Source organism: Psittacula echo (genome assembly GCF_963264785.1).
Source record: "Psittacula echo genome assembly, chromosome: 2".
Taxonomy (NCBI): domain Eukaryota; kingdom Metazoa; phylum Chordata; class Aves; order Psittaciformes; family Psittacidae; genus Psittacula; species Psittacula echo.
Window position 1 is genome coordinate 55,433,146 of NC_137737.1, and position 23,419 is coordinate 55,456,564.

At 41.2% G+C, this 23,419-nt stretch overlaps 1 protein-coding gene across 1 annotated transcript in view; it reads right to left on the reverse strand.

Annotated features, from left to right (window-relative positions):
• OXSR1 (oxidative stress responsive kinase 1) overlaps nucleotides 1–23,419 on the reverse strand; it is a 93,836-nt gene that overhangs the window by 28,383 nt on the left and 42,034 nt on the right. The window contains exon 5 of the mRNA XM_080611728.1: nucleotides 9,007–9,062. Within this exon, the coding sequence (XP_080467854.1) occupies nucleotides 9,007–9,062 (56 nt within the window). The remainder of the gene's footprint in view (nucleotides 1–9,006; nucleotides 9,063–23,419) is intronic.

Below are 23,419 nucleotides of genomic sequence, written 5' to 3' on the forward strand. Positions count from 1 at the left end.
GTCATTCAAGAGAGGATGACAGATTTTCTTTAGAGAAAAAGGAGTAAATAAATCAGGTGAAAAGGAACACAGTATTTCTTCCCAGTTTTCTCCAAACTACACTGCTTATGTGTTGCCCACTTACAGACCTGCAATAGGTCATTCTCCATAACTCAATTTTATTCACACACACTCTCTTTTTTAAACACAGTACAAGCAAAGCCCTGAATGCCATTTTTGAGATTGATGACAGGCTTGGAGAGTAAGTCTCTGAAATTCAAGGGCTATTTTACATAAAAATAGAACACCTGACTGCAACAGTTTGGAATTCTTGTTTGAAAATTTTTGAAACTCAGCTGGTATGAGTTAACTGTAAATGTAAAAGTCTTATTCCAAAAAGCCATGGAATTACTCCATAGCTTAAGGATGTTATCCTAACTACGGAATCAGCTGCAAAGTTGGTTGGGGCTTTGAACAACCTGGTCACTGGAAGGTGTCCCTGCCTGTGGCAGGAAGGCTGGAACTAGATGATCCATAAGGTCCCCTTTCAATCCAAACTATTTTATGATTCTATGATCCCTCTTTACAATTTGCTAGCAATGGCATCCACATGAGGACACTCCAAGCTCTCCTCTGCATCATGGCAGCAGTGCAATGAGCTTGGTTTGCACAGTCTTCCAATATTTGAGAACCTCCACTGAAATTATCACTCAGAAGAAGATGCTGAAAGCTTCCAGCTTAGAGGCTTCCCAGGACAGGAATTTTAGTGCTCGCTAACATACTAGACATGGATAACTGACAGTTTACATTAAAGAAAGCTGCACAGAAATCACTGGGCTAAAACAAGCACTAGCAAATGTTTATCACTAGGATTCAGCTTCTTCCAGATGTGCTGTCCTGTTCTCTTCTGTGTTCCAGGAGGCATCTTGTCTTCCTGCTAACCTTGAAGTTTCAGCACATCTAGATGGATCACTATCCCCATCAGCACTGCAACTGTATTCTTGTGGAAACCCACACTTTGCAACAGCGAGTTTGCTTTCCAAGAGATCTTCCAAGTGCATATCCACCATCCTCACTTTTCCCAGAAAACTGAATTAGCTTCCTAAAAAGTTCAGAGTAAATTTACTTGCATTTTACTGCTCATTAGAGGAAGTTTCACAAGATCTATTGTTCTAAACACAAGAGCAATTAGAAGTTCTTTTATGCAAGACAATACTAATAGAAACTTGTCCAAATGCCATCAGCATATTATTGTGATGTGCTGTATTTGAACTTGTATATATTACCTTACCTCAAGTTTCCATGTAGTCATTTTGAGGGTAAAGGAAATGCTATTCAAAGCAAAAGCATTCCAGCAGTAAAAACACAAGTCCGTTGCACGGAACACACATCATTCACCACATTTCACGTCAAAAGTGGGTTTATAATTCCAGTTGGAAATCGTGCCCCTAACATCTGCCATCTGAGGTCAGCAGAAAGCTTAAATGGAATTAAATTTTATTCTTTTACACGGTTGATTTATTCAATGTTTTCCCAAACAATTTCCCTCATTTCCAGTGGCCTCAAACAGGCACAACCAGCCTGCAACACTCTGCTGTGAGGAATGACTGAAATCATCTTCTCAAATGTCATCTTACTAACTTTATCCAAGTCCCAGCTATTAAGAAAAGAATATGCCTGCTCTCAAGAAGTATCTGTAAAGCAATAAAGTAAAATCCGAACCACAAGTTACGGTTCAATTGTTATTGCTGAGCAGTTCATAAGATCTGCATCTCACTCTCTCTACCACTGTTAACTACCATCAGAAAGGCTAGAACAGAGCTAAGTTACTGAAAAGTAATTTAACTCTAGAAAATGGCAAAAGTAATGAATTTCAAGAGGTTAGATAGCTCAGAAGTGTTTACATTTGTACTCTTCTTAGACAGTTTGTACTTTACATGGGCTCACTACAGTGATAACTGGAAAGGACTGTATCACCAGAAACTGAGAAGAACTGGAAATGCTTGGACCTAGCTTGCAATACCAGAAACCACCACTGCTGGGAATCTAACAACTGTCAGATACTCTAAAGCTCAAAAACTACAGATATCCAGCAGTTTGCTTGCAAATAAGTCTCCAGGATGTCTGGATGAAAGGATCATTTCTTTTATCATTTTCTGAAGAAATGTAGAGAAGATTCATCTACTGGACTTGTTTCAGTGATATCTACCAAAGACTTCTTTAAAAAAAAAAATATATAAATAAATATATATACATATCTCTATTTCTCCAGAATCTCACATCACAGCACAACCCAGAATGGAAATGACAGTTCTGCTGATGCAGGCTCTGCAGAAAATATGTCCAATTTTCAACAGAAAGATCATGTGTTGCAAACCACATATCCTACCACTACCACTCTACAGAGGCAATGAAGTTGGAGGCCAGTGTCTGAAAAAGCATGATATTAGGCAACAATTCTTGCTACTAAAGTATCCAAGCTGTCAAACTTGAAAACTGTTCTGGCCACTCAGGAAATGCAAAAGCTGAAAAGAAAACCTCCTCTTATTCTGCATCACAGAAATAAAGAGCCAGTCTAAACTTGCCAATGCAAGAATGCTGTGGCAGGACCACATCACTACAGGCGCCATTGCTGTGTTCCTCAGGAAGATACATTTCTATGGTACCATATGCTAGATTGTTTTATCCAGATCTAGAAGTCAGCCCTTTAAAAACACTCCTCCTTGGCCATCTTGTATAACGTTACCTTAACCCTAAAAAGCCTAAGCACCTCTTACAACGTAGGCACAAGGGAAAGAAGAACGGGCACTAACTAGAAACCAGGACCAAAGCCTGCTGACATCAGAAAGTATGCTACAGAATTTGGTAGGTTTGGATCAGACCCTAAAGCAGTTCCCAATGTCAATGGGGGCAGAACTTAAAAGTGGTTCAATCTTGACTTTGAACCACTTTGAGCTGATTTTGAACTTGGGAAGCCAAGATATTATTCCCCCTCAAGCAAAAATAAATCTATTTCAGAAGACAGCACTAAGTGTAATTTTCACTGGTCACCTTCCTTCTTGTTCAGTTGTTCATCAACAGAAAATATCTGCAGTAGTACTTAAGAGTTTTTCTGCAAACCTTAGAGTTTTTACAGCACTGAAGATGAATAAACCCTGACAGGAAGAAGGCAGTGGCAGTGGTAAATAGTAATTTTGTGCTGAGAAGGCAGCAGGTGGTAAGACACCAGAGAAAAGGAGGATTAGTGAAGAACAAGTATCAAAAACCTCTTTCATTTTAAAGACTACAGTGGTACCGAATCTATAAATACATATTTGTTCTCCTAAATTCTCATTTGGAAAGGTAGATCTCTACAGTCTCACCAATTCACATGCAGAATGGCAGCTTTATTGCAACTTTAGCTTTTTTGCAATAATGTCAATGCACATAAAAAACGTAGGAAATCCCTTTGGTGAGTAAACACAATGATTACATCTGAAGCTGAGCCCAACTGCATGTTAATAAAGATACACTAATACGGCACAAAGTAACTTGAGGATGACAAAGCCCAGGCTGGGTGAAGCCACCTTCCTTAGAGAAGTTTGCAAGTGATTTCAACAAACAAATAGTGCAATATCTCTTCAGGAAATGGAGATGTTACAAGTGGCACAAAGAAGAAGTTACTTCACATCACATTGCTGCAAAGGAGACACCATAACTTTCTACAACCACAAAGGAAAAACAGTTTTGCCCCTTTTTCAAAAGAGAGAAGCAGCTTAGATGTGTTCATGACACCGGCTGTTCGAGTCAGCTCTACAATCAGCTCTCTTCTCCCCAAGTTACATTTGTGCCTTGCCCCTCATTAAAGCAATTTTATCACCCAAATTTAGTGTTTCTTGAGGGAAACTGAGGGAATGACACTGCCTGCATCATAGCTCGATGTTTATGCGGCACACTATTTTAGTACAAGGAATTAAGAGCAGTCAGGAACACAGCGAACCAGTGACAAGCTGGCATGGATTTGTGGAAAGTTACACAAATTCAGTTACACAAGTTTTGCCTGGCCTTAACTATCCCCATTTTATAAATAGATAAAGTGAGACAGGTTAGGCAATTTGCCCAGTATCAATTAGCAAGTCCTGAGTGACTTTGTCAAATCTCAATCTACTTCAACTGCTTGGCAGCACAGCCTGCCCAGGGCATGGTAGGCACACCAAGCACCTCAGAGTACATGTTCATCATCCTGACAAGTTTAAAACCTGAAGGTACCATGCTACTGTCCCTACAACAGCAAAATCCCACACATGGAGGGACATGCACCTTTCAGCCTTCAATAGGCACTTGTGCTTCTTCACGTTCCATCACAAAGAGGTGGGTGACAGCATTAATCTCAGTGGATAGAAATGGGGAAAATATACAAAACGCATTTAGTTTGTCTCATCAGGATGCTAATATCAGAGCATGGTTTGTATCAAGCCATTTTTGTGCACCCCAATAGTTTCCCCCCCAACCTCTCCCATTTCTTCCCAGTCTGTCAAGACTCTCACTTCATTTCACAGTATTTTATATGGCCAGTGAAGTTAAATAAACTGAATAATATTAAGCCTTGCTTACTGAAAGACATCTAGTTTACACAGCAACATTGGTGCTGATGCAGTTTATATTGACAAAGTGTGCGTTTACCTGCGCAGCTCTTAGACTCCACGGAACTTATAAATGCCAGGGCAAAGAGGTTTTATGCTCTGATTAAAAAAAAAAAAAAATCAAACCAAAATAAAATAATAAAACAATAATTGCTATGGAAAGGCTGGGACACGAAAGAACACTACTATCTCAATTTACATTGCAACCACCGTCAGCAGGCCCAGAACAATGGTATCTGGGAAAGAGCCCTACTCTCTCCAAAAGATAGATTAATTCAATGTGCAGGAAAAGACTTCAAGCTGAGAAAGCGATACTCTCCGAATTGTAACAGGCTCCAAGAACTCGATGCCAAGCCACAGGCCTAACCCAGTGCCCTTGCGGGAGGTAAGAAAAAAAGTCAAGCTAGAAGCAAACAGCCTGAGTTTAGGTCTCGCTGGTCAGCTGGATCTGCTAAAAGCAATTTTATGCCTTGGTTCAGTGGATGCACATTTTGAAAGCAGAAGGAGCTACACAGTTAAAAATAGACAGAGCCATGAGTAAAAATACCAAGTCCTAAGACTTCAGGAGGAGTTTAAAGCTAGGCTTTGTGCAGGCCATTAGAGGAATTTTCAGAATTCCTACTTCTAGCAAATGCCTCCAAGCTCACAGATTTCTCCTCCATTGCTTCACCTGCATCCACCTCTGCTAATAGTGCTCCCACAGCAGCTTTGATATCCGACACACAGCAACCAACTCAGAGTTAACAAACACAACCTGAGAAACATCAGACACACCTCCGTCAGGCTGCTTTTTCTGTTCAGCCTTACCTGAACTGCACAGCCCAAATTAACAAAAGAGGCTTTAGTTTTCTTTGGTTAGAACAGTATAATCCTGCAGCAAAATTACTGCCATGAATTCTACACACACAGTTTCCCAAGTACTTAAATTCACTAACACATGATAGATTCACAGAATAGTTTGGGTTGGAATGGAGCTTCAAAGCTCATCTAGTCCAAACCCCTGCAATGACAAGGGACATCTCCAACTAGACCAGGTTGCCCAGAACCACAACCAGCCTGGGCTTGAATGTCTCCAGGGATGGTGCATCCACCACCTCTCTGGGCAGCCTGTGCCAGTTAGCACAGTCATTGTAAAGAATTTCTTCCTCACATCCAGCCTGAATCTTCCTTCTTTTAGCCTAAAACCACCACCCCTCATCCTATCACAACAGACCATGTTAAAAAGTTTCTCTCCATCATTCTATAAGCCCCTTTTAAGAACTGAAAGGGTATTGTGGAGGTAGAGGTACAGGCCAGCAGTGGGGTTTCCTCCAACACAGGGTTGAGTATTCTTTTTCTAAATCTTTAAAGAAGCTTTGGAGGTTTTCTTCTCCCCTCAAGGTCTTTCAGTTTGAGATTTACATTCCTTACATTTACATTTAAGATGTACATTTCTTCTGAGACAAGAAACATTGCGCCCAGCAACGTTCACATAGGAACACAAGGTTGCAAAGACCGAACACTGAATAAGACCTTCCTAACAACTGTTCACAAGCAGTTTTTGATAGAAGGATGGCAAAAGGGAAAAGAGTCATTATAAAAGCATTGAAGTTATTCTTTTCCTGCTACATTACCTGCATATTTTTAAGTACACAAAACCAGCTATTCCAAAGGAGGTAGCCTCATCCACTTTAAACCTTGGGCTTTATTACACAACTGGTCAATCTTTTTTCTCCTCATGGTGCAACTTTCCAAATAAAACTTAAACACGATTGCTCCATGGGAATGCAGTAATGTCAACCAGCTGATAACTGAAACACTCAACAATCAACAGAATTATTCATAATATGCATTAATGTTACTGCCAAAGGCAAGTGCTTTGATCTCACTGAAACGAAAAACTTGCTTTATTGGGACTGGCTTGCTTGCAGCGTTTTTTTCTTATCAAAAAATTCACACAAAATTTTACTATCCTGGGTCAGGAAAAAAGGAAGCTTAAGTGTCAGAAATTCCCACAGAAACAAAATCTCGTGTTATGACCGGGTCAGGTTTTTCTCTAGTATTCAGTCATCCATTTATTTTTGTTTCTTCCAAGTCATCAGCTGCCTTCGCAGAAATGAAAGTGCTTCCTGCCACTGTGGTGAGCTTGCTGACCTTGGTTGAGTTGAGCTGCTCTGCTGTGTCTCACGGACAGTTATAGCATAACTATAGTATTTGTATATATTATATATATTAGTATTTATAGTATTTGTACAGTATTTGTACAAAAGAGGGAATTTTGCACATCTCACGATGTTGCTTTTGCAGGATATACAGAGAGATGATTTCATTATTTAAACATTGCATATATAAACCACTACCAGGCAGTTCAGTCCAGGGGAATATGTACAAATCTGAGACAACATAAATCCTCTGAAATTTGTACAAGTTAAGACAAGTCAACCTTAAAACTACTTATCAACCAAGAATTATTCAGCAGAAATACATGAACAGGTACCTATTACCAGTGAGCCTTAATAAAAAAAGAAGCAACGCCCTGGCACCCTTGTGGAACAGGAGCACAGGCAGCTTTCTGCTAGGCAGGCGAAACGCATGGAATAACAGTGCATTGCTCTAATGCAACAGCTATTTGCAGCCTGTCCCAGACCATCAGCCAAACCTCCGTACAATTACAAATCCAATACGTAACTTATCCCCATTATGGAAAAATATGTAGGATTTCACTGTATAAAGTTTGCTCCTTGGAGTATTTTAGAAGCCACTCCCTACCTTCCATCAGCTGCAGGATGAATTATTTACACATCATTAGAAATGTAACAGTAAGGCATTAAGAGCACTGGGAGACTTAAAAGGGAAAACAAAGCAACTCTGGGTTTTAAACAGAAGTCCTGCATTTTAGGTGTTATGTCCTGTAAGAAGGCTTACTGCCTTCTGCAGAGGGAGAAAAGCTACCTATAAAAAACTGTGCACTGCAATGTGTTCTGCCTCCTGGTAGAAAATCTACACCTTTGATTCCAAGATGCAAATCCAGGCACAAATACACCAAAGGAGTCTGTACCTCACAGCACTACAGAGTGCAACATGCACTTCCGCCAGACAGGACAGTCACTGCCACACACCTGCAAAGCCTGGACCACCAGCCTGACCCACTGCTGTGCCTCCACTGGCAGGACAGGACACTAAAAGAGACCGTATCACAAAGAGATGTGTCTCTTTCCACTTAAATATGAGACTGAAAAAGTTAAACAAGTACCAGGATGTTTGCCAAGGTGGCAAGACCAGATGTGAGCTCTGCCCTCCAGCCAGAGGTGGCACAAGGACTGGAAAGGCACCACAAGGTTCATGGGAAGAGCACAGTCCTGAGGCAAAGGACAGTTGGAGAGGAAGGATGCTCAGGGTACAAAAACAGCATACTGGGGGTAAGTCATGCAGGTGCTAAATGTACTGTCCAAAAATCTTGTCTTTCTATTAAGAAAGCCAATCATAATAATACTACTAATAATAATTCATGAATTCTGCGAACAAGAGTGAAGTCTGTAGCAACATGTATGAACTAAAAGACCAGAAGAGTAGTAATGGGGAAAAAAAAAAAAAAAACAAACAAAAAACCAAACACAACACCCTTTTCCACAGACATATAACCTATCCACACCAAGGACTGTTTCCAACATTCCTGTGTTGACACAGCTTGTGACAGCAGTGACTTACAGCAGACATCTCCAGGCACAACTGTATCAGCTAAAGCAACTGTCTTTTAACAGTCTTCCCTACCCTGTCCTTTAATTTGCACAACTGTTTTTACCAGACCTTCAGTTCACCCCAGTTTGGGCTGGGTTAGTGCAAGATAATTAAACACACACTACGTCACTCGCTTCAACTGCAGCGGACCAGGAAGCATTCACACGAGCAGTTTGACCAGCAAATCTTTCGGTAAGGCAAAGTTGCAAGTGACTTTTATCATAACACACACCAATTTTCTTCTGATTAATCTATCTACTGCTTAGCACAGTGCCTTTGAAAACCATGTTAGAAATCAATGATAAATCAGTCCGATCCCTGCAGTCCACTTCCCAGCCTATGAACTTCCCATTTTAAAAATCTGACTAGCTTATGCCAAAAATTTTATCTAATCTATTGATTCTGAGGACTTAACAGTCAAAGGATTTATTTATGCTTATTATCATTATTCCAAAGAACAGTGTTTTAAGATAAGAAAATATAATAAACTCTGGGTTGTTTTTTGTTTGGTTGGTTTGCGGTTTATTGTTGCAGGTTTTTGGTGTTGCCAGGTTTTTTTTTTTGTGTTTCAGAACCATGGGGCTTCCTGAAGCTAACATTTTTATGTAGGTTTCTTCTTGATCATTAAACCATCTTTTTGGACACATGTTTACACCTAAAATTTATCCAAAGCTACCAGGAAAATTACCTGCAATTTGCACTGAGCCATCTTCTCCAAGAAGAATATTTCCTGCTTTCACATCCCTGCAGAAAGATAAAGCAACAATAAGTGGAAGTCATTAAATCTTTCCTTCAACAAACAAAAATACTTTGAAAAGTTATTATTTCTTATACTTTGTTTCTTGTATTAGCACCTCCTGCTTCCAAGCATGAAGAAACAGCAGGGACTTCGTACCAAGAGTAACTTCAGTAGACACCAAGTGGCATTTGAATGACTTATAGCTAATGACATTCTAAGTAGTACGCATAAGAAAAATAAATTAAAAAAAAAAAAAAAACTTATCAGAATGTACACTCAAAAAACCCAAGGAAAAGTGGTTTGCCCCTGGTTCTTAAGTTAGCTAATAGCATGAAAACAGAACCTAACACTGGTCTGATACACACGACTCTATGATTCTACCCTCTTAGGGGGGAGATCTCAAGAGACAGTGAGTTGATCTAATCTCACTACCTCTGAACTCATCCTATCCTTCTCCAAATTTTGTTGCTCTCCAGCCCTGGAGGAGTTCACACACTTCCTCAAGAAATCAGTTTAGCTCACTACATTGGTGAAAAAACAAAACAAAACAAAAACATTGGTTGTTCACGGCTTAATGAACTGAACCACACTACCAAGGGTCAAGCAAGCAGAGCTGGTACAACAGAGATGAGAATGGGAAAGTGGGGCCACTCCTCTGAAGTCTAAACTTTGGTGAAAAGGTCTCCTTTATTTTTTTATTTTGACCAAAGACAATGAACACACATGAACATGCAGCACATGCTATGAATGTTATTGTATTATACTCCTTCTACCCCAAAAAAACCTCTGGCTTGTTAGGTTAACAGTGGCACTTCTCCGTCCTCGAGGGGAACGTTACTTTCACGCCAAATACAATTTGAAGTTTTACAGCTTATTTTCATAGGCTGCTTCTCCCAGCAAAGCCAAGAGAAATACCTTTATAGCTGACACCCACATTCATCAAAACGGCTGCTAAGATCACACTGGCTAGGAAACCGGGCAGGGCCACAGCAGATGTAGGAGGCATCTTGAGAAAGGCTGCAAGCAAAGCAGCTGCCTGGGGAACAGATGCCTGTGCACAGATAGCAATTCACAACACACCTCACCTTAATGGCAACCACCTGCGTGGAAGAGGGGGAGGAACCAAATCAAGCAGATTCTTCCTCCACTGCCTTTGGCAAATATTCCAAATCCTTTCACACAAAGTCAAAAAAGCTGTTTTTAGTTTCATCCCTTGTGCATTGTGAGAACAGAACTGGCATGGTGGCCTGGCCACAGAGCCCCAGTCAGGCCCTGGAAATCTTCTTCCTGGCTTTGCTGTTCTGAAGAAGAGCCTGGGCCACTGCCAGTTCCAGGCCAGGATAATTTTAAACACATCCTCTCCAGCATTAGCATTTGCTAGATTCTTCCCAACACTCAGTGTAGGACATTGGCATGGCAAGGCTTTCTCCAGCATACAACAGAATAAAAAGTGAACAAAGACTGTAAGATAGTCCCACTAAAGATCATTTTACCAGCAAACTACAGCTCATAGCTGCCTGCAGACTTCAAACAAGTGACCATCTTGGTGCCTAATCCCTATTTGAAGCACAGGTTTCAGAGTACAGGAAAATACTACTTTGCTTTAATGATCAAGAACACTTAGATGTATATGGAAACACTGAAGCATAAAGATTCTATATGGAAACATATGATAGCCTTGAGAAGCTGACTGAATAGCAGAATGGGATTCAAAGCAGTAACAAAGAAGCTGACAGTGATGCAGCAGTAAGACAAACTTAAAACAACTGCTGCCAGTTTTTTCCATTCCTGCTCATTCTACATAGCCATATACATTAAAGAGTGTTTAGAAGTGCGTGAGCTTTCCCTCTGAGCAGCATTATTTTTTCTTCCTGCAATTAACAACTGCAGTCCTTGAACAGGAAAGCATCAGTGCTGCCGCAGATGGCGACTCTTAAGTAAATGGAGGGACCTGAAGGGATTAAATACAGCATTTAAGCATGTAGCTACACTACTCCCCCCCATTAGCATCCACTGGCCAAATGCAACATGATTGAAGATGCACAGAGTTAAACATCATTACAAATATAAACCTGACTAACCCCTGCACTCCCACAAAGCATTCATGGTCCCTAGCAGTAAGGAAATAGAAAAGCTTCCTATCAGTATTTTTAGGCAGAAGATGCCTTTGGGATTCAGCCCCATGGGCACTGTGTTCTCAGGGCTTCATGTGCTTAAGCCTGCTGCTGCTTAGGTAAGGAGCTAGCTCACATGGTGTGAAATGTGCTTGGCACAGACGCAGCCACCTCCAGGAATCCCCCCTTACACCAATACTACTTCAAAGGGAACAGAGGGTGGTCAGGAAACTCCCCAATCCTCCTAGAAATCTTTATCCAGACAGTCAGTCCTTCTGTGACAGCCAGGACACACGAGGCCTTTTCAAAGCTGCCTGCCAGTTCCAGGTTACAGGAAAGGAATAGCATGCACCGAGGTTATTGTTCCTCTTACTGAAGATGGACGCAAGTAGCAGTAATTTCCTCTTCCATCTGTACTCCAAGGAGTCCAGGATGCTGGAGTGTTTCCCCATTAAGCTGGGCTACGCAGTATTGTACACAGCCTTTTCAAACTTCCTCTGCCAGCACGACAGTGTGTGTAGCTCACTAACCCCTCCCCCCAAAGCAAGGAGGTTTTTAAGCAGAACTAAGGATAAGGTCTCAACCACTCTGTGCTTCAGAGTCCACAAAAACTCAGGCAGGTTTCACTGATGTAGCAAGAGAAAGCCAGAAAGCAGCACACATTCAGTACCACCAGACCATCCTACCACAATAGAGCAAGCTGTGCCAGCTTGGAGCACAAGAAGTAGTGAAACAAGCACTCAGATTGAATCCCATAGGAAAAAAGAGCCAAAGGACTTCAGGCCCTTAACCTCCTTTAATGCAGAGCCTTTTCTTTTTAACTTCAGCTCAGACTGATTAAAATTTACATATATTCACATTGGAAACAAAAGTCAGTAAATATGGTGCTTCAAGCTGGTTCAAAAAATTAAAACAAGTTGTTGCTGCAATAAGATATTCAGGAGGCCAACACCATCCACTGCCAAATATCCAAGTCAAGTTACAGAATTAAATCACCACTTGATGTGGCATTTCCTCCTGGTGACCAACCCTCTATAAAGGCCATTACTCACCCCAGTGTGGTATACTCCACCCCAGAGCAGCAAAAATGATAGGCAGCAAACTGCTTGGGTACACCGACTCTGTTCTGGAGTCACTGTACTACAGAGGCAACTTCCAGCTTTCCCATTCCTCATCCCAGTGTATTTGCATTGTGTCACCCACCACAATAACACCAGGCAAATATCAAGCAGCAGTAACACTGGGTTAGCACAGATCATAGAATTGTTAGAATGGTTTGAAGGGGACCTTAAAGCTTGTCTAGTTCCAAACCCCCTGCCACAAGCAGGGACACTTTTCCACTAGATCAGATGTTCAAAGCCCCATCCAACGTAGCCTTGAACAGAGATCCCCTTCTTTAGCACATACTTGTGTCATCAGCAGTAACTTCAAACTAGATTCTCCGTTAAAATCATCTCTCAGATTAATTAATTGCATTTAAAGCAATGATTTGGGGGGAGTAAGGAATGGTGCTTTCCTGTTTATTCACATCAGGAGATGCTTATAAACTCACAAGCTGAATGGCGAGAAATTTGTTACTCCAGGATACGGTTATTGCCAAGTATAACAATTTGAAGGTACTTCCTATTAATGGGGTAATGGTCATATCCTGAGCTGATACACTCTGAATAAATGGTGTGCCTCTGGCATAATTACTATACTGGAAACAGGAAGCAGCTTTAGGCTGTAGCATAAACAGTAATTATATAACATTTTAAATGATGTTACAGAAGGCTGGAGTAAACTTTTTCTTGCCAGTAGCTTAACAAATGCCATTGTAGTTCCAGATATTTTCAGTCCATAGCTGTCATCTTCCTCTCTTCTAAAGGCTCCAAGAGCTCTTCTGCAAAATAACAATTATGTTTTTATTTACCTTGTACTTCAAAACCAGAGTGGAAGAGAGGGGTTTGGACTTGCTCCAGTGCAAAGCTGGATTCTCCACATCAGCCTTGAGAGGTTTCACAGCAGGGCAGAAACCCCTCTTCATCTGCATTCCAAACTGGTTTAGCTTCCTAGTGCGACCAAATGCTAACCTACTAGTTACATCACGTTAATGCCTCCAGGTCAGGGCTGGGCCACAGGCATTAGATGATATATAACCAAAACTGACACCCAATCCAACAAATTGCAATCAAGCATCCAGCTACAGGAGATTTAGGAGCACAGGAAGTCAATGAGATGATGCTCCCTCAGTTCTGAGTGCAGCATTCCCACTTCCCCCAGTTATTTTATCGGTAGAGTGGGAACTACAGGAACTGGAACCTACTGGCTTGTTCCCCCTATACAAAGCTTACACAAGTCCTTCAAATCCTGCTAAATTATCAGATCCGCCCTCCCCCATAGCCCTCAATCCTTGGCACTGCTATATAGTGACTGTCATTGCACAATAGGAAAGAGCAAGACTTGCTGATCCATAATGGAGAACAGTACTATCAATAGCCAGCTGCAATTCTCCAATCCTGGCATACACCATGAAGCTTATTACAGGCTTAAAAGAACTGATGTTTGCAAGAAAAGCAATGAAGCATATTAAGTAAAGCTTAAGTAAACCTCTTAATATCGTTTGGAAATCAAAAAGGATTCACTTTGCTTGTGTTCAAAACCCATTGGGAATAATAGCTAGGACAATTTAAGGCCACTATAACCACAATACAAGTGACCTGAGCAAACAATGGCATCCCAAGACTTGTGCAACCTAGCAGTGAGAAGAAAACTCACATGAAAGGGAAATTTGAGATAAGCCTTGTTTATTATGCTTTTGCTTCCAACCTGCTCTTATGTGCCTTTAGGATGTGATGTTGGCTGTCAGCACAGCCATGAGTCATCTGCCCATTAGATGCAATTTACATCAAGTGCAACAATAAATTTTCATGGACTGAACTCCATAGTGCATAATTTGGCAGGAAGAAGGAATGATTGGTCCTTCCAAGTTTAATTTAAAACCAGAGAAGGTGTAAGATACAAGAATTACTGGTTTATGCTAGAGGTAATGAATAACTCAAAATATTTATACTGAATGCAACCAATTACTGGAGTTGACATTGTTCTGAGTAATTTGCAAAATACTTCCAGAACAGTATCTCTACACACAGTTGACTATCAAGCAATTTGTGACATTATACACCAAATGAGCACTATTCTCTCTCTACTACCAAATGTTACTCTCCATTCAATGGCATGTTGTTACCTACATCACCTCTTCCCTCTCCCTTCTAAGCCAAGTTATAAAAAACTGGCTATACCACAAGCTTGACCATTTGAGACAAGAGCAGCAAAGCAGAAACAAGGTTTGGAGCATGCAAGCAGAGTATTTTTATGCCCTCAAATTCAGCACACTCAGTACAACATAAGAGAAGCCATTCAAGACAACTGTATTAGAAGTACTGCATTATTATGCTCCCTGTTCCCACTCAGAAAAGCTGTGTGTACCAGTGTTTTATGCCACAGGGTTGAGCCTTGAGTCCCAAGTTCTTGGGTTAGATGCAATTGCTGTCTGTTACAGTGCTGCATTTAAAAGCTGGAGCTGGGAACATCTCCCAAAGCTTGAAGGTCTTCCAACAGCAAAGAGCTGGCAAAGCCATTTCCACACTCCTCTCTCTAGCCTCCCTGCTGAGGCAGGCATATGCAGGGAAAAAGAGGGCCAAGTCCACAGCTTGCTTCATCCTTGCTCATCCACAGCCATCTCAGCAGGCTCTTGTGGCCACTGGCAGCCAGGAGCATCGGCAACAGCCAGGCTGCTATAAATTACAGCTGGGGACCAGCCCAGTGACATGCTTTATTGCTCAGGATCAGGGAAGCACAGCGACTGGTGCTACCCTCTTCTCTGAGCTGCCCTGCCGGCTGCTGGGCCATGGTGAAAGCTCAGTGCAGGAGCTAAATGCCAGCAGTGCAAGGCAACTCATGACTTACTCAGAGTCTCAAACAGCAAAGGCATTTTTAAAGCCCCAGCCTTATGAGGGCTAGATAGGTAGGTAGCCTAGGGCTTTTTAACTGTCATTTTAATGCCTGGAGAAAGTTAACATGAGCAATCCAGTGTTATTAGGAATTTAAAAAAGTTCCTTTTGGTTCTTTTAAGCAGCATAAAGCAGGGCTTTGAAAGGCCGAAGGACTGCCTGACTATGGCTTTGCAGAGGGGTAAATAGACTAAGCCTACTGGAAATGATTGTCAACTTCCACCAAGACAAGCTATACAAGTATATTGAGTACTTGTTTTCTCCACGCCCTACCCTTAACATTCAGGCAGATTACACTCAGCACAGTGAAGAGACCTCTTAGGACAGATAACCACATCCAGTCTCCTGTCATAAGCAAACAGAAACGTCAGTAAGGGCTCATGAGAAATTAATCTCCCATTGTACTTTATTTTACCTAAACATAAACCATCTTTAAGAGGACCCTCAATGCACTTACTAAGTACAGTTCCTCCTCGTTGTATGCTGTTTCTCCAATGCTGCATAAGCAGACTGCTTTTTTAAGTAGAGGGTTTGAGGTTCAGGATCTATGACTCAAATTTGTTTCAGTTTAGGTTAAGTCACTCTGTCAGCTCAGACAAGGGACGGCTCACCAAACCCAAGCTGCAGAAGATCCTCTTGAAATTCAGTCTGCCATCTTAGTTACCTGACTAGCTCCAGGGGCTAATAAGATGCTAAGGCAGTAAAAGAGTTGCAGACCTTGGGCTAACTCGGTGTGAGTCTCTGACAAGAAGTGATACAGCAAGCACTGTGTCACATCACTTACTGCATTTCTGTCTGTCACACAGTCACTTATCGCAGCGCCTGCAACTTTCCTTTATCTCAGCAAATTATGTCCAGCTTACGCTTCTCACTCCTGTGCCAACTTTGTCTTTGATGGTTTTGCGCTCATTAATTCCTTCTCTTCCCACGCGTTTACAAGCCTAGAGATGGTTAAAAGGAAGTGTGGTTCAACGACAGATCCTGTCTGCTGTGGACTTCACCTCCCATCCACCACCATGCCACCAGCCCAGTATCAGTGCTCAACTAACCTCAACTGCACATGAGCATAGGGAAAGCCGCTCCAGCTAAAAACAAAACCTTAAAAAACTGGGTTCAGACAGATCAGCGCCTTCAAGACAGATAATAAAATGCTACAAATACTAGCCCTGTCTCCCAACATGGAGAGAATCATACCAACGCTCATAGCCCTACTTCTTACTATGAAAAAAGCTGTTGCATCTCATATTCACCCCAATGCATATTACTGCTTTAATACCAGGTTACAGCAAGGAGGGTTTGCCAAGAAGCTCTGGCTTCTCACAAGCTTAAGTCCTTCAGCACTCAATGCAAGAGAGTCTGCATCTCTAATCTCATACACCACTTGTTTTAAAGTTTCCCTGTTCAATCAGAACTTCAGTTTTTTCTTGTCTCCTCCCCAAGGAAAGGACCCTGCCAAGCAGGCTTTAAAATCAAGTTTTTGTATCATTGTACAGCCGCTAAAAATGTACCACAATTTCTTCCACAAATTGATCTATCCAGCCCTTCCATTTCCTGAGCCTACTTCCTAAGAACTGCAGTGGGGACAAGGCACAAAGCTCTTTTAACAGCTGCTGCATAAAAAGCAACATGCACAGCAAGCTGTGGAGTCAACAGGTCTGCCTCCTACTCCCAGAGGCCCAAACATTTTTGGGAGGCCCTGCCTTAGTCATTGGTAACAGAGAGAAATAGTCAAGTTAAAATGTGGCCTTATTTCAGCGTTTCATGTCAAGTTATTTAACATTCAAAGAAGTGGGCATGCTTCATGTGGCAATACCGGTAATGCATGCCACCATGCTGTGGTATCTCCTGCATGCTAAACCATGTTCCTAGTATGTGCAGAAATAGGAATTTTCCCAAAACTACCACAAGCACATCTGCCCAGTTTGAGTACAAGATGGACCAGGTAGCAGAAGAAACAGGAAAGCCAGGGATTCATGCATCTCCATGCCTTGCCCATGCCATGATGGATAGATGAAAGTTCATTCCAGTAAACACACAATCAACTTGGATCAAACAAGGTCCAAAAATTTTTATATAGGGCAACTGAAAAGGTCTAAATTTCCAAAAGAGAGTAAGCACCACTGTTCTGGAGAACTGGTATGTGTATCTATACACACACAAGGTCCAAGGCATTGCCCTATGCAGCCAAAAACCATCCCTATCTACAAAGCCACACATAGCTCTTGCCCAGCAATATTTGCAACATGACACAAAAGGAGAAATTCAAGACAACTAGAACCTTGAAACTTGAATCTTGAGACAACCAGTTTCTTGAGCCTTGCCAGCTCAGCTTCCTCCTCCAAAATCTAGAAAACGACAGTTTTACGCATGACCAGCATATGAAGAGGAAAGACCTCCTTATTTCATTCAGCTATTCTTACAAAACGGAGAAAGTGGTTATAAAATCAGGTATTTGTGCTATGGAAACAGTGCTCTTGGCACTCCTAGTCTAACTTGGAGGCGCTTTCCAGGCTGCCATGAAATGATAGATTTCTCTGTGGCACTTCCCTATCTGTTGTCCTGAATGCATGCAAGTTTTGTCTCACTTTCATTTTTGAAAATATTGAGTTTTGCTTTTTAATGTTCAAATTTTATAACAACTCTGCAAGAAAGGATATTTGATTTACAAAACATGCAAAAAGTAAATTCCTGATGCAGCCTTGCAACATTTTCAAGTGTGCTTAATACGTTACCACACAAACTTAGCAAGCGATCTTTTCTCATGCTTTAGGGTGAGACATGAATAAAAAGACTGCAGTGGTCTGAATAAGTGCCTAAGGCATCTCCACACATGCAGCTTTTAGGATCTATGAAGGCCAGAAAAGTCTGCAACAGGGAATAAAATTCAAAGCCATCTTTTTGAAGTTAATAATTCACTTGATGCATCACAGTAGAAAGGATGAACACCGATGATTTAAACTACTGCTGGAGAGATGCTACGAAGAGAGAAAAAAATAAAAACTCACCTCCTTTTTTAATGCAGTGCATAATATTTGTACCAGAAAGCTGGTTTTCCCTTTGACTAATTCAAAGTTACTTTGAGTAACTGCAGACACCCAGTGACAAAGTTGAGACAGCACCTGGATCTGAGGAGAATGACACTGTCAGGCCCCCAGCATCCATGTGCCTTCTTCAGCAGCGATATTTACCATCAGTTCTAACTGCCAGGTTTCTGGGCTTCAGAGCAGAGACTGTCTTTAGCCACTTCAAGGAAAACTATCTCCACAGGAGCTATTGTTTCTGACTGTCTGCAGATCTGGGGTTTACATCTGGTTCACATTTTCTATCTGCAACCACAGGGAAACTTGGCTTTTTTAAAACAATGAATTTCTGGATGATGCAGTGGAAGAAGCAGCCACCAGGAGAACATGCTGGTTCACTAAACCAGCACAATACACCCGGATCTGACTGCTGTGGACAGAGTGGAGATTCAGTGGTTCTTGGGCCCTTGATACTGCACAGCAAAGTGCTTATTTGGGAGAACAAATCGCCCAGTACAATCTAGAGCAGCATTTTTTCTTCCTTCCCACTGAGACATCCAATAGTAACATTTCTACCGTTTGTGGCTAACGAACTGTTTCCAAATTAAAGCTTTAAAATTTATATTAATAACTACCTCAAAAGGTTGCTTCTGCCCATCCTGTACTATAAGGGAGACTAAAGTACACTTCTCTGAATATAAAATACTGCTTTCCACGGCTGAGCAACAGTTAGTTTTCAAATTACTAGTGTCCTTTACTGACCTAAAAATCAAACTGGCAATTAGAGGTGAAAGGCTCCACATCCCATAATCCATTCCTCAATCCTCCTCTGCCAGACTTCAGTTCCAAAACACATTCCCCAAAACAAGATTATAACACTGTGGAGAGGAGGACTGTGAAGTTCTCCTACAATATTGCTACAGAAACAAAACCCTACAGTTTTTCAGACATCAAACTGATCAGAGGCACACTGGAATCCAGTTTAACTGCAATACCTGCCAGCAGGGCTATCAATGCATTACTCAGTTACATGAAAATTAAGCTTGAATCTTGCAGGACAGCTGAGTTCTGCCAAAATACATCCATCAGTCCCTTCATCTTAAACCTGAAACTTGCTACTGGAGGAGGGATCCTGCAAAACCCCACAAGCAAGCCTTGGTGATGTGGATGTGCTCACATACAGATATTCTTTTTTCAGAAGTTACTTTCTCCTAATGTAGGTAGAAGAGGCAGGCAATTAAACTTTGATCCTATGTCAAAATCATCATAAGACCCAAAAAAATAAGCTAATATATTCGGCATAAAATCATAGCAAGAATATTGTTTTCAGGGTCTCTCCAAAGCAACATTCAAACAGCTGCCATGGCACCCTGCTGCCCCATATGTGAAAAACCAATTTTGAAAAGACACCAAAACAAACCCCAAAACATTCTGTATGAGGGCACAAACTGATCTAACTCAGCATATCAAAAGTGTTGTTGCACCTCTCATCCCTTTAGAAGTGGAGCAGCAAACAAATTAATAGCTGGATCACTGACATGCTAATATTTCAAGACATGCAAACCTAAACCACTTCTCTAAGCTTTGTTTGTTTTTACAAAAAAACATGCAAGTATCACATTTATTACGCTGCAATAGGAGAATCTGATTATATTTGAGCAGTGTATCATTTCACCTGGGCTGACTAAAATATTTAGTTACACAACAGCTAATCATGAACAGAAGATAAGCCCAGAGATAAAAATAGGGAGAAAGACAGAGAGACCTTGTAACAGTTAATCAGCATGATTCATTTGTCAGACTGCCATAAGCAGCGGCACCTGAGAGCCTTGAACTTCCATCCAACAAGTCTTTTTAAGCAATAAAACCTCTTGGGTTGGCTTAGCTTTAGTCTTATTTCCAAGTCATTTATCAAACTCCTGCTAATCTCCAAATACACAGAGGAATCCGGAGTCTAAATGGGGAAAAGGCTCAACACACACCCTGTGTGTCACCCAGACAAGATTAGCATAGGAGTGACCCCTCACAGCACGTCAGTCTTGCTCGACATCCATTTAAAAAATGTGTCCAAGCAGATTCCTGCAGGACAGTTCACCCGAAGGTTCCTGAGCCTGGCCCTCCATCCTCAGCACACTGGCTGGCACCCAGGTACTCAACTCACCATCAGCTGGATCACTGGGATTTCAAATTGCCACTGGGATCACTGTGTTACACAGAAACCCGCAACACGGACAGTGGCAGATGGCACAGGAGAGGTAGCCATGGACAGACACATGGCACTGAAAGCAGAGAGCTGCCAACTTCAAGCTACGTGAGACAGCGATGACTTTGAAGGGAGATGGGGATCCTTTGTAATTGTTACCTTCTTATAGAGTGTTTCATGAAAATAAAAATGATCCTGCCTCCTCCTTTGTCTTTTCTGTAAGGTCTCAGACACTGTCCCCAACAGCCTTTGCAAGATGAAAGCAAAAAAAATAATCGCTTCGGACAATGTGAGAGACTCAACCATTTGTTGCCGAATAAGCACCTATTCAAGTCTCAGCCTCACCCTGGCTCTTAATTAGAAAGAAAACAGAAAAAAAAAAAAAAAAATTTAAGCCTTTACTAGATATTTGGCTTTCTACTCTGCTCTACAGAATACTGGCAAACTACTCTCCTGTCCAAAGTATGGATTTACACTTCCATACAAAGCCAGCTCCCCAAATCTTAACTGGAAGTGGCATTAAGTTCAAGGCAGGCTTATGGACAGTAAGATCCAGCAGCAGCAGAATTTCATTAAGTCAGTTTTCTACATGTTAACTTAATTTACCCACTTAAAATGATGCATAATTTAAAAGCATCGAACAGCAACACTGTCAGATACATGTCCTCTGATCTTACTAGGGATTTACACCAGTTAGAAGCTGTCCCCACTTCAGGTTAACAGCACCCACGAAGTTAAACTGGGGTCCAGATATTCATCTTTTGGGCTTTGCCACCAGCCTGGTTGTCTAATTTCAGATGTGCTCATTACATTCAGTCACCTATACTGTGTGTTTAACTCTATGAAGTCATTTTCTCCTAACCGTAATACAGACTAGGGATATTTATTGTAAACACCTGAACACTTTGCTCTGCTGGGTCACTGCTTGTTGTTCCAGGACTAAACAAAGCCCTTCAATTTTGACCCTTTACAGCTGACCTTGCTCTGGTCTGAAGCTCACCCCAACCCCAGCTGCCCTACATCACAGACATTATATTCAGCCTTTCAGCCATCACCTGATGTGATTTCTCTTTGAGCCAGATTCTTTAAGCTGACCCAGAGGAACAAAGTTTAGTTATTTTAAATGCTTCCTCTTAAGAGCATCTCTGGCACAACTGCAAGATTTCCACCTGCCTTTTCCATCAGGCATGAAGAATATCATGACCCCTAGCATTAAGCAAAATAGGAAAACCATACAGATCTTTCTACGTATGAGGAAAGGTCCCATCTACAACTTTAAACTTCTGTGTTTTTCTCAGCAGTGTACACACATTTGGGTAAATGTAAGACAGCACTATTAACTCTATTAAGGAAACATGTTTCATCCCTCAAAGGCTTACATGTTGCCTGTTTTCTGCCAGTGGTTAAAAACTCTTCTTTTGCATTACATGTAGGAAACTACAAAACTTTTCTTCTGTATCATGACTGTTACCACTTCTCCAAATTTCCCAGACCAATATGCCCCAACGTGATGAGGAAATCCAAATGCTTTTTTCTGATAAAACTTTACACAATTGTCAAAGCACCCCAAAATACAAGGATGGAACACATGCAAAATAGCTGACACACAACTGCAACCATAAGCTGCAGCAATGACACAGCTTTGATTTCTCCACTGAGGTTCCCTAAATATGGGCAAAATGCTTCAATGAGCAGGACAAGAACGGTCACAGCAGGTTTGGTTCGGCCTGCTTCGGACTGATTCAGTATGAATCACAGTTTCTTCAGACCAAGCGGTTTGAACTTGTGAACATCGGATTTTTGCTGAGTGCCATGTAAAAACAAAAAATAAACTCACAAAAGCCCACACATGAATATATCCTCTGTAATCTCTACCACTAGTTTTGCTGCCTCCTTACAGCAAGTCAGTGAAGAATCAACTCTTTCAATACATAAATCATATGACATCCTCAGAAAAACTGAGATTTAACAAGTTACTGCTGCTTTAAAATATAAATTCTGATTTTGTTAGACCACAAGATGATTTGCTTGGCTGATTCAGGTCAACCGCAAGTCACAGATGAACATGATTTTATCAGTTAGTTATGGCACAGATGAAAAATTGCCATGTACTCAGCAAGTAAGTTGATCTATTTAAATTTTCGGAGCTGCCTGAAGCCTTATCTCTAAAAACCAAAGTCAAGCAACCAGCTATGAAATCAACACTGCTTTCAATGAAGACAACTGTTCTTGTTAAACCAGAATATTAAGGGAGACTGGAAACCAAAATTTGAGATTTCTTTCAGGGAAAGAATTTGCACTAGAATTGTTTCTAACCATTTCCTTTTTTTTAACCCCAAACAATCCACAAAACCCAGTCAGTTTGACTAAAAATATGAAATAAATACTTATTGCATTTTCAAATTAAAATAATATTTCTGCAAGAAAGGTCACCTCTCCTAGTGCAGCTATCATAAGAGAACAGAAACATACTCCAACAACAGCAATGATTATAATGGCATTGTACCAGAAGACAGCCAAGCTCACAAAATTCCCAAGAAAGAAAAGGCCGCTGTTCCCAGCAGCAGGCTGTGGCTGGGATGATGTATATTACCCACAAGTGGTATATTCTATTTTCAGCACATACTTAGGATTGCAAGTCTCATTCTTTTTAACAGCAGAAAACACTGACTTAGTATCCTCTTTTTCTGAGCTACACCACACCTTGACAGCAGGGGAGAAGAAAACACGGCTTAAAAAAATATCTCCCAAACAACACAGCAGCACAGAAACCCAAACATTTCAGTGATCCATCAAATCACAGGCTATTAGTTAACTGGGTTTTGCCTACAAAAGAAGTTTTTTCCACTAATTCTGTTTCCCTTTTTTTTAATGAAATTACCCAAATTTAAATTTCATGATGCTGACCTTGCAGCTAGCCTTGAAATAAAGAAAATAAAGAACATGGCTTGAAGGGCTCTGTATTAAATTGCTCAACACTTCTTATATAGAGCTCTTGCCAATTTGCAGCTCTGCAAGAAACAAAACCAGCTG